Genomic DNA, 15,850 nt, shown 5'->3' with positions numbered 1-15,850 from the left:
CGAGATGAGGCATGTCACTGAAAAATGAACTCTCAAACACACAACATTATGTATTGGGTATTAAGTACTCTTTTGCAATACAAGAAGTCCTGAATTTTCACTGACAAATTGTAATACTACCTATCAGAACAATCTGAATCTTGTGCTGATGATCAGTGCATGTACGCTGATTCTTTCTGAGATCTCTGGGGAGAGCTATGAAGCATTTATGATTAGAAATACTGAAAGCCACATGCATTTAATGCAATTTAAATGTAACTGCCTGAAGCACTGTTTTGATCAACGACATCTCAAACTGGATAATTAAAATCACACAAATATGTACGAGTCAATTCCACTTCTCGACCATACGAAGTGATTTATAAACATTCCGACAAATCTGACTAACGCTAATTAAAAACAAATGCAGCTTAACAAAAGACTGCGAAAACTGCTTACAGAAACCAGCTTCAGAAAGTAGGTATTACATCTTAAAACATCTCTATCCCATGAGGCCCTGTCACGGCATCTCAGTTATTACAGATTCAGACACAGATGTGCTTCAATACAAGAAGGCTACCAAAGTCAGAGACCTGGATTTCTGCCTGTATGTCAATAATATCATTTAAAATGTTCAAGCTTCACTACAAAAACACAAATATTTCTGTCTTTAGGCTTGTGAATGCATCCAAAAACATAAAATGCACAAAACAATTGCACTCAGTGTTCAAAATATTTTATCTAAGCTTTTCTTTACAAAGCTTTAATTCTTGCAATAACTGGGGATGACAGCAAATAATTCAAAAAACACATGGATGTCTGTTTTTAATGGTTTTTGCAGTTTTTTAGAGATAGAAAAAACACTCAAAATCTAATTAAAAAAAGAGACCCAACTGTTTAAAAAATATAAACATAACTACCCAAAGTTATTTACAACATTTTAAACTTTGGTAATTTTATTTAATTGATTTTTTTTCAAACCGAACATGAGGGACATTTGTTTAAAGTTCTTGCACTCCTGTAATTATATTTATACAGTAGTAAGACTTTGGTGCACAGAATTGTTTCAACAGCAGCATCACTTGTGCAGGGTTAATCAGCTTCACTACTTGGATACAACCAGCTCTCAAGTTGTTAGACTGATCTTGCTAATCACCAATTACTAATTAAGGAGCCAAAGCTGCACTTTAAGTGTAGCAAAATTATACAGTGAAATATATTTTTGAAGGTCCTTGTATTGAGTGAGGTATTAAGAACAGTAACTGTTTTGCTCCTTAAATGTAAAGCTATGCTTTAGATTTCCACCCAACCATTTTCTAACTGCTATATCCAATAGAGGGTTGCAGGGGAGCCAGAGCCTATCCCATTTTTCCATTAAAACAACAGCCTTGACCCAAGACCAACAGTCACAGCGCTGACACAAAGGATAAATACTGCATTCGTGTTCATGCTCCCAGTTGGAAATGTAAAGCCCTTTCCCTGGAATACATTTGCATTATGGCTCTAATTATGAAACTCATTACATTTCACGTCATAATTCCCCGTCAAAACCGAATCGCGTGGGCAGCACAGCAGTGTGAAAATGAGCCCTGCTGCCTCCCAGCTCTTGGGTCCTGGATCCGATTCTGGACTGGGGGGCCCTCTGTGAGGACTTTGCTTGTTCTCCCCGTGTACAGTACATGTCAGTTTTCTCTGGGAGCTCTGGTTTCATCCCACTTGCCAAAGACATGATGGCTTGTTCAACCCTTCTCTTTAAATTGTCCCTGCAATTTAAAGTTCCACTACTGCGGCCATACAGTACATGTGTTCTATTCTGAGAAGGTGTGAGCATGACGCACAGCTGGTGCGTCTCAATGAAGTAAACGCTAAAAGCAGGAACCAAAAGAGGATCCGAGTCTGATCAGGCAGTTTCGGATCCTTGACATTTAATCATCTAACATCTTATTTCTTCACATAAAATATTCAACTTTCACTGCTTACACCACAGCCACCCGCTCAGTATAAACAGGGATAATACTGCCAATAAAGGCTTTATTTATGCTTGGTCACATTGCAATCCTTTCTGCCTCCACTTACTTTCAGTGGAGACAGAAATGCCTGAAACTTGAAAGCGATTTAACATACTTTAGCATGAAATGCCAACAACAGATCTCTTCATGAGAAACTCTGTAAGTATTAGGTCAAAATCCAATTTATTAAAAGGGAATCCAAATGCAGTTCATGACCACAGAGGTTAACATGATATTAATTTAAACTTTGCTCAAAAGAAACACGAGAAGTCCAAAGAAAGCCTCAGATTGCAGCGGGTGAGTTAAGAAACTTTCAATTCCAAGTGGTTTTATGAAACACATGATAAAAGTTAGACTGAACCTCAGCACCCAAAATGCCTACCAGAACAGGAACCCTCCCAGGAACTGGGGAATGTGCCTCAAGAGCTTATGTGAGGGAACTATGCAGATGAGATCTAAACGATAAAAAAGCCAGCTTACATTCAAGCAGTGGTCTCACCGATTTGATCAATCCCCTGACGATCTAATTATAAGGAAGAGCTGTGTGTAACAAGAGAGCCAGGGGAAAATAGTCTTAAAAGAAGACAAAAGGATAAGACGGGTGTTTGTTAATATTCCATGTAGTGAAGGATTCCCGTTTTGCTTCAAGGCATTCTCAGCTCGGCATGCGTGACTGCATGAAGAATCCTAGAACTGTATGCCCCCTTTTGCTGGCCCAGTGTAAATAAAGATTAGCCTTCCATGTGTATATAATGGTCGGGCTGTATTCAGAAAAGGAAAACATGTGTTTCTTTTTAAGAAGCATTCCAACAATACAGCTCTGTGCATCCTGCTTGAACCTGCCTGGCAAGTCGAGCGGCTGCGTGGGGACCTTTATCATACCCCCGTTAGGGCCAGATATCGCCCTCAGAAATGTTTGGGAAACACGCAAGTCTGCAGGCAGCGCACTGGCCTTCAGTTCAACTGCCTGGTCAGCAAGGAGCAGCCGACTGTGGCAATAAACACATCTGTCCCCTCGGTTGGGAGAAGCAAAACAAGCAAGAAAAAAAAACAAGCTGACATGATGTGGTGTTGAAGTCCCTGGAAAATAGTAAAAACAAACACAGAATTAATGACATTGTGTGGCACTATGGTTCACTTAAAAAGTACCCTTGTGATTACGGGAATTTGACACAGCGTTCATCGTTCAAGCTGTCATGAATTACTCCAGTACAACTGCAATATTAATGGTCGAGAACCTATGTAGACCACCATCACAATCACACACAAAGCACCAGCTCCACAGCTATTACTCCCTGATTTAGAACGGCAGTCACATCAAAAGAAGGAATGATGTCAGATGACAAAATGCAAGGAAGTGCCTACTGATGAAAACTGTTTAATGTAAAATAATGAAACCTGCTGCATGATTCTCATCTGAACTGAAAAAAAAAAAGATGTAATCTAGCTTTTGCTAAACCAGTCTGGCAAAACTGCCAAACAGTCAGCACTGCCATTTCAGGGCGAGTCTTCGTCAGCTGACACCACTCCCTGCAGTGCCGCATGGTGGCCACAGAGGGCGCACTCAAAAAGAATTAAAGAGTCTGAAAAATGCACTACACATAACTACGTAAGAGCTGAATGAAGGGAACAAAATACAGCAATATTCGACACTGTGACACCGTTAAATGAGTAATTATAGCAATAACCTGAAACAAGATAAAGTCTAAAACGTTATTCTCTGAAAAAGAGGCACTCTCTGTGCAAGGGAAAAAAGACTTTCTAAATTTAGCTACACAACTGACAGAACAATGCAGCAGAGTGTTTCAGGACCAACGCTGGATGGGAAGGGGACTTTGGGTGTTTGTTGTTTAGGTGATATTAGCTTCTTTTCCTGTACTTTGTAAAAAAACAAATCTAAGATGTAATATACTGTATAAAACAACACTATGGTGTGACTGATAAAAAGGCACCAGATTGTGAGAGATGATTTAGACAGAAAATATCACTGGACTGAGAGGGGTGATACTGTATTTTAAGCAGGCCTGCCTGCTCTGGCTGTCATCACGGTTTCATGGCATTACAGAAAAGTGAAACCTCAGGAGTCTCACTGGAAGAAGGAGTCAAAGCAATTATCAGATCGCCTCATAATTACGCAAAGCTGTTCAGAAGGAAGTATAGAATTACTGGAGCCCCTCTGACCATACATATGCAGTCATGGGTACATGTCAAAAGTGATTCTCTCCTTAGATAAGCTGCAACGATGTGAGTTTAAGAGTTTTAATTCTTATTTTCTTTGTGACATAAGTTTAAATGCACCATAATCCCATGTAAAATACAACATATACTAACTATATTATAAAAAACTGGCAAACCCAAACTAACCTGCCAAAATTAGTTGGAAGAGAAATGCATTATGTAATATAGAGCACCACAGATTTATTGACAATGATACACTATGAAGAGGCTCAGATGAAACTGGAACAAAAAATACCACATAACAGAAAGATTAATAGACTGGATAATGTGTCTTGTTTAAAACAATTCTAAGAATGTTAGACTGTAATTGTAATAGCATTGCACAGGCTAATGTCCTATTTGTCATAAATAATTAATTTAATTCAAGAAAACATGAGGTTCATGTTTATTCACATCTCAAAGTATTCTTTGAAATAAAATCCAACAAAAACAAATCTACAATAACATTCTGACCTTTGGAGGTGCAACAAAATCATCTGTTGAAACACCGATGCTAAATATTTCACAAAATTAAATAAAAAATAAATATTTAAATCCTGATATGCTAAATGTAGTTGCTTACAAAGTAATTTACATTTAGAGTAGAGTTTATTGCCTTATGTATGTGTAATTGGTGTGTGTGTGTGGGGGGGGGGGGGGTTGTGTTGTATCAATTGCACAAGAGCCTACTCAGGGCTCGGTATAAAGAACAACTGTATATAGAGGCTTCCAAGGGTTCCTGTTATCCTGGGGTATAAAAGGAGGTAACCTGTGAAAGACATTCAGTAGTAGCATCTCTCATCGTGGCTAAGGTCAAAGAGCTCTTCAAAAACTGCATGCAAATAGTCATCGTCCTTCACAAGCTGGTGTAAAGGCTACAAACGAAACCACAAAAAGCTCATTCTACCCCCTCTCCACTGTTAAGAAATAACGGACTAGTAAGTCATCCATTTTTCAGAAATATGCAGCTGGAACCTCTTAGGAAGAAGACGCAAGTGTATCTCACCAGCAAGGATTGCAAGACAAGTCGTTGATGAGGTAACTGTAAATCCAAAGGCACCAGATCCCCAACACAATCTGGGATGTTGGACATACAAACTATCAAAGACAACCGTTCAACATCGTCTTCATGAATGTGCCATTAATGGCTGGGAATAAGCCCACCCGTGAGGGCGAACCATGAAAAGAAGTGACCGAAATTTGCCAAGCTACATCAGACTATTGGTCAATTGTCTTATGGTCAGATGAAATGAAAATTTAGCTTTTTTTGACATGACTGTCAGCAGTATGGGTGGCAAAAAAAAAAGAACATGTTGAGAAAACACCCACGCCCACTGTGGGATCTAATTATGTCTTGTAAAAGTTGTTTTTTACTGGCCCTGGAGCCCCTGTTCAGATAGCATGGGAAAACATGCTGCCCTCTGCCATGAAGCTCACATGGGCAAAAAATGGACACTCCAGCCTGAACAGACTGCAAACCAGCAAAGAAAGTGTTACTTGCACACGAGTACAAAGATTGTCATCTGACCGTCTCGATCTTCAGACCTCAATCCAATCACACATTTCGTGGTTTGAACTCAAGAAGGCAGTTTACAAACGGAAACCCAAGCATCTGGCTGGAGGAATAATGAACCCCCCCCCCCCCCCGGAGGTGCCAGCACATCACAGCACAGCTTCCGGGGGTGTCATCGGAGTATTCCCTGACTAACTACAGGGGTGGGAATATCTGACTCTCATGTTTTCTGGGCTTTAGCTCTGACAGATATGACTTAGTACTGCGCACTCTGTGATTCTTTTCCATCAGGATATTCAATTCGTATACATTTCTGTTAAAAGATGTGTTTTGTTCTTATTTTATTGGGAGTTTGATTAAATCTGGAGGGCACTACAACCTTACTCCTTCATTAATGCAGTGCACAACCATAACTGGCAAATAGCTATTAAGACACTACTCTGTCAATTCATTCCTGTTATAACATAACCTAACAGACTGCTTTTCCTGTGGATTATATTCTGTACCGCACTAATAGCCTAACTAACATACGGTAGCACAGAAGGAGAACCATAAGTCTGGGAAATCACATTTTGAATTCCAGGCAATGGTGAGCCACTGATTAGGCAGAACTCAACTCCATCATCTTGAATTCAACAGCTTGTCAAGGCAGGCTGATTGGGGTGAACGAGGATAATAGCTAGATAATGAGATCAGAGGAAGTACTTCTGAAGTCCCAGAGAACTTATAGCCATCACCTGGGGGCAAGTTTGGACAGTAGGCAGACTTGCTAAAAGCTGTAACATTATTTACGGACACAATGAACTTACACACAGCTGTACTGGACTGTACTATAAGTCAGGAGCTCGCTAGCTTTGCTTGTTAGAGGACGTGTTATATCTTTCAATGTCAGACCTCTGCTTTCAGCATAAAAAATTAAATGTATGATTATAAATACATCTGTCACAAAGTAAAGACTGTTTTGGTCCAATGTAAATCATTTGATCAAAAGCTGAACATTCTTTTAAAAGCAATACTGTATACCTGTGAGAACAGCTAAGGCTTTCTAATGTATTCTGAAAGTATGCTCCTAAAACTAAAACTAGTAAACATATTTCTGCTTTAGTTTGTACATCTTCTAACCATTTTACATCTGTGCAAACTGGATAAACAATTAACAATTAGTGTACAGAGAGATCTTTCACTTTTTGCACTAATGCTAAACATTATTATGCACAAAGTAACCAATAAACCAAGTAAAATTACCTAAAAAACATGTCTAATCAGACAGAACTAAATCACCTCACATGTGAAAGTATCAATATTGTCTTCAAAACTGAATTAAGAAAAAAATTAATTCAACTTTCTGACCAGACTCAGTCACAAAAAAATATATATTCTCAGCCAAGTAAAACACATACTGCCAAACAGCTACTGTAATCTAATAAACTTGAAAAAGATCCCCTCAAAAAAGCAATACCTCCTAATTAAATAATAAAAGGCACATCTTTGTAGTTTGTCGGTAAAATCTGATTATCTTTTTAACATGGGACCAAGGGGCATATTGTATTTATTTTCATACCTTGCCAAAATAATTAGCCAATATTTTACAAGGCTTGGGAGACCAAAGTTAACATTCCAGAAAAGGCACAGAACAAGGAAAAGCTTCAGAATGTATTTACATGTCGAAATGACTAAACTGTAAGAACATTCCAAATGAGGGAAGGTCTCACAGGATCAGCCTCTCTCCTGACACAGGGGACTTCAGATGTAGCTCACTTTGGTTCTTCAACCATGCTTAATTATGCCTCAGCTGGTCTCTTCCCTTCAAGACACATGCTGGAAAACAACTGTTTTCTTTGGTACACACATCTCAGGAACACTGGGAAGTCCCTTCTACAAAGGAGCTGGCTTCCACATATACAACTGGCTTTTATGGTTCTGAGGTTTATTATTTTTAGAATGTATCCAAGGGACATTTAAAAAAAAACATTCTCCTGTTTCCGAAATCATTCTCTGAGAATTTAAACCTCATTTCACCGTATTAACGGCACTATATACTGTAGGTAACACTTTACATATTGCGGTCTAAGAATTTCCCTAGAAGTGGCTTGACCATTAAAAGCACTTGCCCAAGTGCAGGCTGAGCTCTAACACGCAAGCGTTGTGGGTTCGAGCCTCGGTCATCCCACTGCATAACCCAGATTCCAATTCTCATAGTGTTGGGAAGAGCCTGGATTAAAGACGAACAAAATCAAGATAGGTGAAGTAACAACACGAGGATAGGCTCAGGTGGATGTCACTCAAAAAGCTTTCATACTGTGAATATTGACATTGTTAATTTATTCTTCATAGTGACGTCCAATTAGTCTTTAAGTGGACGTGTTCAAGTCTCTGCAGCTTTGCAAGCTCTGAAAGTATACAGTAGCTGTTGAAATGACATTCAACAACGTAGTGAGTAAATAAGCTTCCATTAAGATTCTAGAAGAAGCCAACTAAAGGACACTCATACTGTACATCATGGAGAGGAACAAAAACTTAAAAAGGAGGAAGTAGTCAAATAAGAGTCCATGTGGAAGGTAGAATTTCCATTCATCTAATTAATGCGTGTTCCTTTCAATTACTGTAATCTAGGGCACAGAATCTTCAGACCCACACAAGCTATAAAACACTGGATGGCACAGCATACATTTTCTTGAGTGGATTTAATTAAAATGATGTGATCAGACTTTCCAGAGGCAGTTCCCTGTAGCCGATCTCCAGTGCTTCAAACAGTGGGAATAAAACAAGATAGGCTCTGTGATTCCACTTCTATGGGTTTTTACTTATTTTACCTTTGGTGCTCAATATGACTGCAAACACATTCCTCACCTCCCACCTCCTTTTTCAGTAACCTGTGGGCTGAGTTCTACAGTATTGTTCTAAGTGCATGAAAAGTCCTTTACAATACTGCAGACTATGTGGGCACCTTTTTCTATTCATATCAGATGCCAATGATGTAACAATATGATGCAAAAAACATAATGCCAAACTTTTACCATAAATTAACAGAGAAACAGGAAAAAAATAGTACAGAATTCTCAAAGGGTGAGAAGAAAGGCTACCATAATCAGAAGAGACCTTGGGTTCTTAGTTTTAAAAGCAGTTTCCATTTGAAGTCACATGCCAAGCATTACAATTCATTATCATCTGACAATCTTCAACAGTTTTTGACAGCATGTGTTGACACATGCAAATCTCAAAGTAAAAAAGGCAGTTTTTTTTCACCAAAGCTTGTGCTGAAGTGTTACCACATAAAATCAAGAAACACAGTTCACTTTGGAAGGCAGAGGTGATGGACAATAAATGCATGAACAGGGATCCAAGCCTGCAGACCCAATGATGAAAGACCACTCTGCATCCAGGAGGTATCCAAGACATCACAGAGTAATTAGGTTTAGCAGAAGCCTGTGTGACATTAAATGTGACAGAAAGCCATATGCTGAAACTGTGCAACCCAGTTCAGGAACTTACCACACCACGGGTCCTATAATACTATTGTGAAATATTCTGATATAGCTATAAACCATTTCCTGAAGACAGAGTGAAAATATAACTATTCATGATGTCCTTTATCAGGGCTAACTGCTCCATTCCAAAATAGCACAATGCAGTTACACTGTTAAGGGGAACCTAGCAAACATGTCTGCAGATGATTAGTCTGGTTAAGAAAGGGTAAGGTTACACTTTAAACTGATCCATAAGGTTACAGAGCAAGTGCATTATTAAACTATTTTCCATCTCATATGTCATCCTATGGTACCTACAAATTGCTGCTTCTTGTTTTTAAATTATAAAGAATTATAACCATCTGCAAAACCCATTAGAAAGAAGCCAGATGACTTTTCTTAAAATCTGAACTTACTAGGAGGCCATCCCCCGAGGATTTTTCCCCTTAAGAAACTGATGTTAATTTTATGAAGCAGGTTTGAAAGTTACCTAAAGAGCCATCGTTGCTCTTAGCCATAACAATAACTAACACCATAACCCAAATGGCATTTTTGTGTTTCTGTCACAGCGAGGCGCAGACGATATTTTGAAGTGTTTTGTCTACATACAGAAACCTTGACAACAATCAACAGAACTAAGGGGGAAAACCATCGTTTATGCAAGTCCCTCCCAGTCAAATACAATAGCGTAGCCACTGATTTGCCGTTCCAGGACTTGCACGTTCACCCTCACCACAAGGCGGTTTTATTTAAGCATGTTGCTGGATAGTTTCGATCGTGCCGGTGACATGGAGCTGTAAATAATGCCCCAGAGCACCTCATTCTGGATTACAAAAGAAGCTTTAATGTGCTGCGTGATGTCTGGGATAAACACTGCTCAGCCTATGGGTCAATGCGATGGTGTTAGGAATGTACCCTGAACCACTGAATCCTCCTGAACTATTGCTCTTTGTTTATTACAGCACCCTTTCCGTTTAAAGACCGTGTTACTCCTATTATACTTATTTAGTTCAGCTGATGAATTATATGTATTATACCTGATATATGAGCTCACCTGTGTCTTTTTCAGCTCTACTGTATAATATAAGGACTAAAAAGGTCAGGGCAGATATTCCTTGACTGACTTGGTTTCAACCAACACATATGCAGTTTATCACTATTTTAGAAGCGCGATTAGTCTCTGACTAACATGCTAAACTTAGCACGATGTCATGATGCGCTCTAAAAACGATGCAAGCCCATAACGAGTTATCAGTGCTGAAGCTGCTAGTGGTGAAAGGAAGAGAAGTAGAAAAGTGATAAGCTAAGAACCTCATAAATATGTCGCGATCAAAAAGTGCGAGAACAACGAGCGAACATGTGCTATTACCTGACAAACCTGCTTGAAGGATGCTACTTCTCCAAGGAAGGCCAGGTAAAGCAGGGAAAGGATGTGTACCACCTGGGCTGAAAGCCAGGGAAAGATAAGGGGAAAGTCTTGAAGTCTTTTTGAATACTTAAAGAACGTTTTCCCTAATAAGGCCCAGCTGGAATCCTCAGCGGGCAGAAGATGGTTTAACAAGTTCAAAGACCACCAGCAGCTTTTCGATGGAGAATCGACAGATTTTGATGCCTTGGCACATTTTCTGACATGCTGAAAAAATGTTGAAGATTGTAATTCATGTACGTTTAATGCAGACAAAATGGGCTTAGTTTGGAAAGAGATGTTGGTGTGGACATACATTTAAAAGGAAGAGCAAACGGTCCCAAGGTTCAAGGCAGTCAAGGGCAGAGAGACAGTGATGCCGGGGGGCTATGGCACTGAGACTATTTGATCAAGTCCGTTGTCATTTTCCTTGCCAAGAATCCAAGGGCTTTCTCCAATCCAGCCCTCCTGCAAGCTGGCAGTCTATAAAAAAGGGTTCGATTTCAGATACAGTATTCACTGAATGGTGTGGTGATCAACATCACAGTTAACTAAAAACATACTGGCTCAACAAAAGGCCCAAAATATCGACTTCGGGATTTTGCTTGTGTTGGATAAAGTTCCTGGACATCCTCCAGACATTATCTAAACCAAGGTGCAATAGCTACATTTAAGGTTTATTACCTCATAAAGCTTCGTAAAGCTTATTGAGGTGACCAACAGTTAAAATCCACTGTGAAGCAAATTTGGAAAACCTTCAACATGAAACATACTGTACCTTTGACATCGCAGCTAAAGCCTGGGCAGAAGAGACAGAATCCTGCATGAATGGTGTTAAAAAAATAAACAAAGAAGCATTTTCCTTTCATGATTTTAACAGGGTTGGAGGTTGTCAGAACAACAAATAAATTGCAACGACAATGTGTTACATTGGTTTAAAAAAAATTGGCTTCGAAGAAGCAGAGGAGGAAGATGTGGTGGAGCTGTTCATAGCTGCACAAGGATGAATTGTCAAATAAAGAGCTAAATCACCTGCATGAAGAGCTTGGCCTTAGTCCTAAGGACCTAGAGGCAGATACCCCTGAAGATACATCTTTATGAAAGCTGACAAAAGGCATTTTGTTAAGAAGCTACAATAAGACCGAAGAAGCTTTAAGCGGGTGTGAGCAATAAGACTGCCAAGTTGTGCACTAAAATAAATTCATAGCGGAGCAAAGGGCAGGCGCTCACTCCTTCATATGACCTGCTGAGGGATAAGAGGGAGGCACGGTAACAACTGAGGCCTGACGCCTTTTGTACAAAACCAAACAAAGAATGTTCACTCGCAACTTCAGATGAAACCCTCCCGTTCATATCGTCTGGGAAAGGCTCCTGCCTTATTTTTTCAGCCCATGGAGCGGAGAAATTCATCTTTGGGTAGTGACAGCCCTGCTGAGGACGAGTTACCTCAGCCTTTTCCCTCACCTCCTCACTGACTCCACCTCAGTCCTTTAGACACACCCCGGCAAGTGCTCAGTCATCATCCTGTCGGTAAGAGTTGCAATGTTGTCTCCCTGCTGATTTTATGGGAGAAATGTTTCATTTGTGTTGCCAGGGTGGTGGCGCAGTGGTTAGCACTCCTGCCTCTCAGCACTGGACCAGTGTGTTAACTGGCCCTGGTGTGAGTGTATCTGTGTCTGTGTGTGCCCTGTGATAGACAGACTGGTGTACCGTGCAGGGTGCACCCTGCCTTGTGCTCACTGCTTGCCTGGATAGACACCAGCTTCACCCTGACACTGCACTGGATAAAGCAGTTATGAAATTGGGTGGATGTTTCATTTTCAGGTTTAAAAAGTTTTAAACCGTCAGTGTCACTAAGTACAAAAGTGTTAAAATTAGTTAATACTGTTTATTAATAAAATAAAACGGGTTAAAACCTGAAATATTTATTGCCAAAATATGTCTGTACTTTGCCATTTTCTCTAACACTAACAGCTCACTACCCCACACTTTAACATGCCTACAGCACAGTCATTATTTATTACTATTTACATCTCTGTAAATGGCTTTCATGCACAACACACACACATAAAACCCAAACGCATAACCAAAACAGAGTCATGATAAAGCAGTAAAATGTATGGGGTTTTAGATTTTGAGCCTGAGGCTGGGACACATCCCGGCTTATTTGCATTACTTCTGGTGGGAAGGTAGTGCGGGTGCGACTACCTTGATCTCGCCTTTACCCGAGTGTTTTTCTAGAAGACACCTACCGTGCTGGTCAGCAAACACTGCAATTAAGGGCAACCGCAGGAAGTTATTACAGAATCTGCCTACTGTAAAAATGTTTCTCAGTCACGACCCCACTGCCTTACCGCACATGGGGGCTCTCTGCTCTTACCTGGTTTCTATGAGGTAAACCGTATAGGTCTCCTGCATGTTCACAGCATTCTTCCCAGTTCTTTTCTCAGCCTCTGAAACACTGATCTCCATTTTTTTGAGCAGGGGTGTGCTTTTCTCCACATCCTATAGATAGAGCACAACATGACAAGGGGCGTCGTTAAATACCTTTAAAAACTGGCATAGTAATCGCAGCGCAGTTCAAACATGCGTCAACGCACTTGTAAGACACTTATTCTGTTAATATTAACTGGCTCAGATGCGTCTTTAACAGGACAAAAGAAAATAGGTCTAGCTAGTAATATTATAATATCACTGAGCCCGGTGTGAAATCGTTATGACAATCGGTTATAATCGTATGACAAGACTGGAGGTCCATAAGAAAACCCCGCAGAAGTTCAGCTTTTACTGGCGTTTACAGTCTGAATGTCATCGACGGGTGCAAATGGGTAACAGCTCTCGGGCTGGAATTAAAGTCCGGGGGTCCCCAGCGACCCCCACCCCACACCTACTGTACACACACGCTGTAAACTTGAGCCCAGAGAAACCCCAGACCACACCGAAACACAGGCAAACCGGGGCAAAAAAAATAGCGCCTTGCGAGCACCCCAGCGGGTCTCCGGCACAAACTGCGACTCTTCCCTCTCCGGGGACTCAAACACCGGCACCCCGGTAAACTCACAGGAGTCTGATGAGAGGGAAATCCGCAGACTGCCCCTGACAACAGTGCGAGGTCTCATCGGCACTCATGACAAAGGCGAAGCCAGAGACGTTTCAACAGGACAGGACGACACCGCAATTTATTTACACATTGATCATTTAGAAATGCCCTTCCTACAGGTCTCCTCCCACTTATACAGTACACACACACAACCCAGGAACAACAACAACAACAACAACAACAACAACAACAACAACAGCAGCAAACTTGGTTGAACATCTAGCGTTCCAGTTGTTGGTGTCTTTATATTTGTTTTTACACATATAAGATGACTTCTGACCTCTGCGGTCTTTATGATCCCAAACAGCAGTTATCTATTCGTATCACGACTACGATTTGGAGGGGGGGGGGGGGGGGCAAAAGATGACAGCAGAAATAGCCGGACAGGATCAGGTGTCAACAGACATCCGTCCCGAGTTCAAGTGCTCACCGCTGCAGCAAGATATCCGTCAACACCGGGGACGGAGCAGGCCTGCACCGAAGCGAGGCCTCTTTACCATCGGGTAATACAGCAACAGCCCTTAAACACGCTCCCTAGCGCTGTGGGAAAGCTGCGCGGTGTTTTACCGTGTTGTTTCGGTTGCTCTGCTCCTCGGCGGCAGTCAGATCGGTGTTTCCGATCACTGCTACCTCGTCGCTCCCTGAATCCGCCATCCTCTCCCGTGAGCCCAGGCCGCATGCGCACTTGGACCCAACTTTTCCCAGCTTGGGGGGGGGGGGGGGGGGGGAATTTTTTTCCAGCGGTTCAACAGCTGGATTCGTGCGGAGCGAATCACTGCCACGTCCTAAAAGAAAAAAAAAGAAGTTGTTTAAGAGAAACGAACATGCATTATAATAATATTAAAAATATATCGGCGATTTTAGTAGTTTGAATTTTTAAACTACGCGCAATATTTATGGTCTAAATTTAATAAAATGCACGGTTTTTGTATCGCGATATCCCACAACAAGAAAGTCCAGAAGATCTTTTACTATTTAAGAGCAGTAATACATGTTGTCTTTGGCACAGGTTATGACGCCCTTGTCATTACACTCCCCACGGGTTACAAAAATACACTTTATAAAAGGATTTACACTTGTAAAGTTAATCTACTGTCTACAATCTTACTAACATGCATTTGGGTTGCAATAGAAGCCGGTTATTGTCCCGTTTATGTCAGTCTAATAATAATAATAGTAATACCTGTATTGCTTACGCTTATATAGCGCTTTTCTGGACACTCCACTCAAAGCGCTTTACAGGTAATGGGGACTCCCCTCCACCACCACCAATGTGCAGCATACACCTGGATGATATATTAATTTAATATATTGTATTAATAAAAAAGTTTAGAAATGTCATTTGCAACCCCCAGTCTCTCTGCATGCATGTAACTTCTATTATATGTGTCATTTCTTTGCATCACTCAAAATTACAGGAGACTTGCTCTCCTTCAGAGTTTCGGGGGCCGGAAAGTACAGTACAGTAGGAGTCAGAACAATGAGAGTGCCTAATACAGCTATAAAGAAAAAAAGCGGCCAATTTCCCAAACCCGTCTCCCTAGACGAGCAGTCACGAAAACAAGGCGAATGATAAGCGACCCTTTCGCTCTTCCGCTCTGTTCCCCACGGCCTGCTGATTTTACAGCTAATTAATTGAAAATTATAAATTATTATAGTTGGGGAGCTTGCTTTCTTGACTTTCTCTGTGTATTTCAGGAAGATCCGCCTATTGATTACTTGCAAAGTTAAGGGACCTATGTTACGGTGCTGTGAGTTGTGGAAACGATAGCGTATTACATACGCACTGTATATTCGGACAAATAAAGTGTTCAGTGACGTCGAGGCTATGCCTTTAAAAAGAAAAAAAAGGGGAAAAGGTTGTGCGTCATTCGACCCCAGAAACTACTAGCTGGACTACAATGTCTTAAAAGGATACAGTGGAGTAGTTTGGGATTGTTCCCACTAAAACTCCACCTTCCATTCGTCGGCTTTACAGAACGATCTCAGGCTTGTGATGATGATGATGATGATGATGATGATGTACTGTACTTGAGCTCCTGGGCGGGCCTCCTCACACGAGTGTAACTGAAACCGCCTACACTCAGCGTCAGCCCAAACCCCCAAACTCCCAAACTCCAAGCGTCCTGCGCATCGAGCTGGAATAAATGCTCAGTTATC

The 15,850-nt window shown here is 41.0% G+C and overlaps 1 protein-coding gene across 1 annotated transcript in view; it reads right to left on the bottom strand.

Annotated features, from left to right (window-relative positions):
- snx4 (sorting nexin 4) overlaps positions 1–14,378 on the bottom strand; it is a 41,536-nt gene extending 27,158 nt beyond the window's left edge. Inside the window, exons 1-2 of the mRNA XM_088930028.1 lie at positions 14,258–14,378; positions 12,971–13,095 (exon numbers count right to left, since the gene is read on the bottom strand). Coding sequence (XP_088786154.1) covers positions 12,971–13,095; positions 14,258–14,344 — 212 coding nt within the window. The 5' untranslated portion in view covers positions 14,345–14,378. The remainder of the gene's footprint in view (positions 1–12,970; positions 13,096–14,257) is intronic.
- Between the last annotated feature and the right edge of the window lie 1,472 nt (positions 14,379–15,850).

The sequence above is a fragment of the Atractosteus spatula genome, chromosome 13, assembly GCF_055471065.1.
Source record: "Atractosteus spatula isolate fAtrSpa1 chromosome 13, fAtrSpa1.hap1, whole genome shotgun sequence".
Classification (NCBI taxonomy): Eukaryota; Metazoa; Chordata; class Actinopteri; order Semionotiformes; family Lepisosteidae; genus Atractosteus; species Atractosteus spatula.
This window is presented reverse-complemented; position numbering and strand designations above follow the sequence as displayed.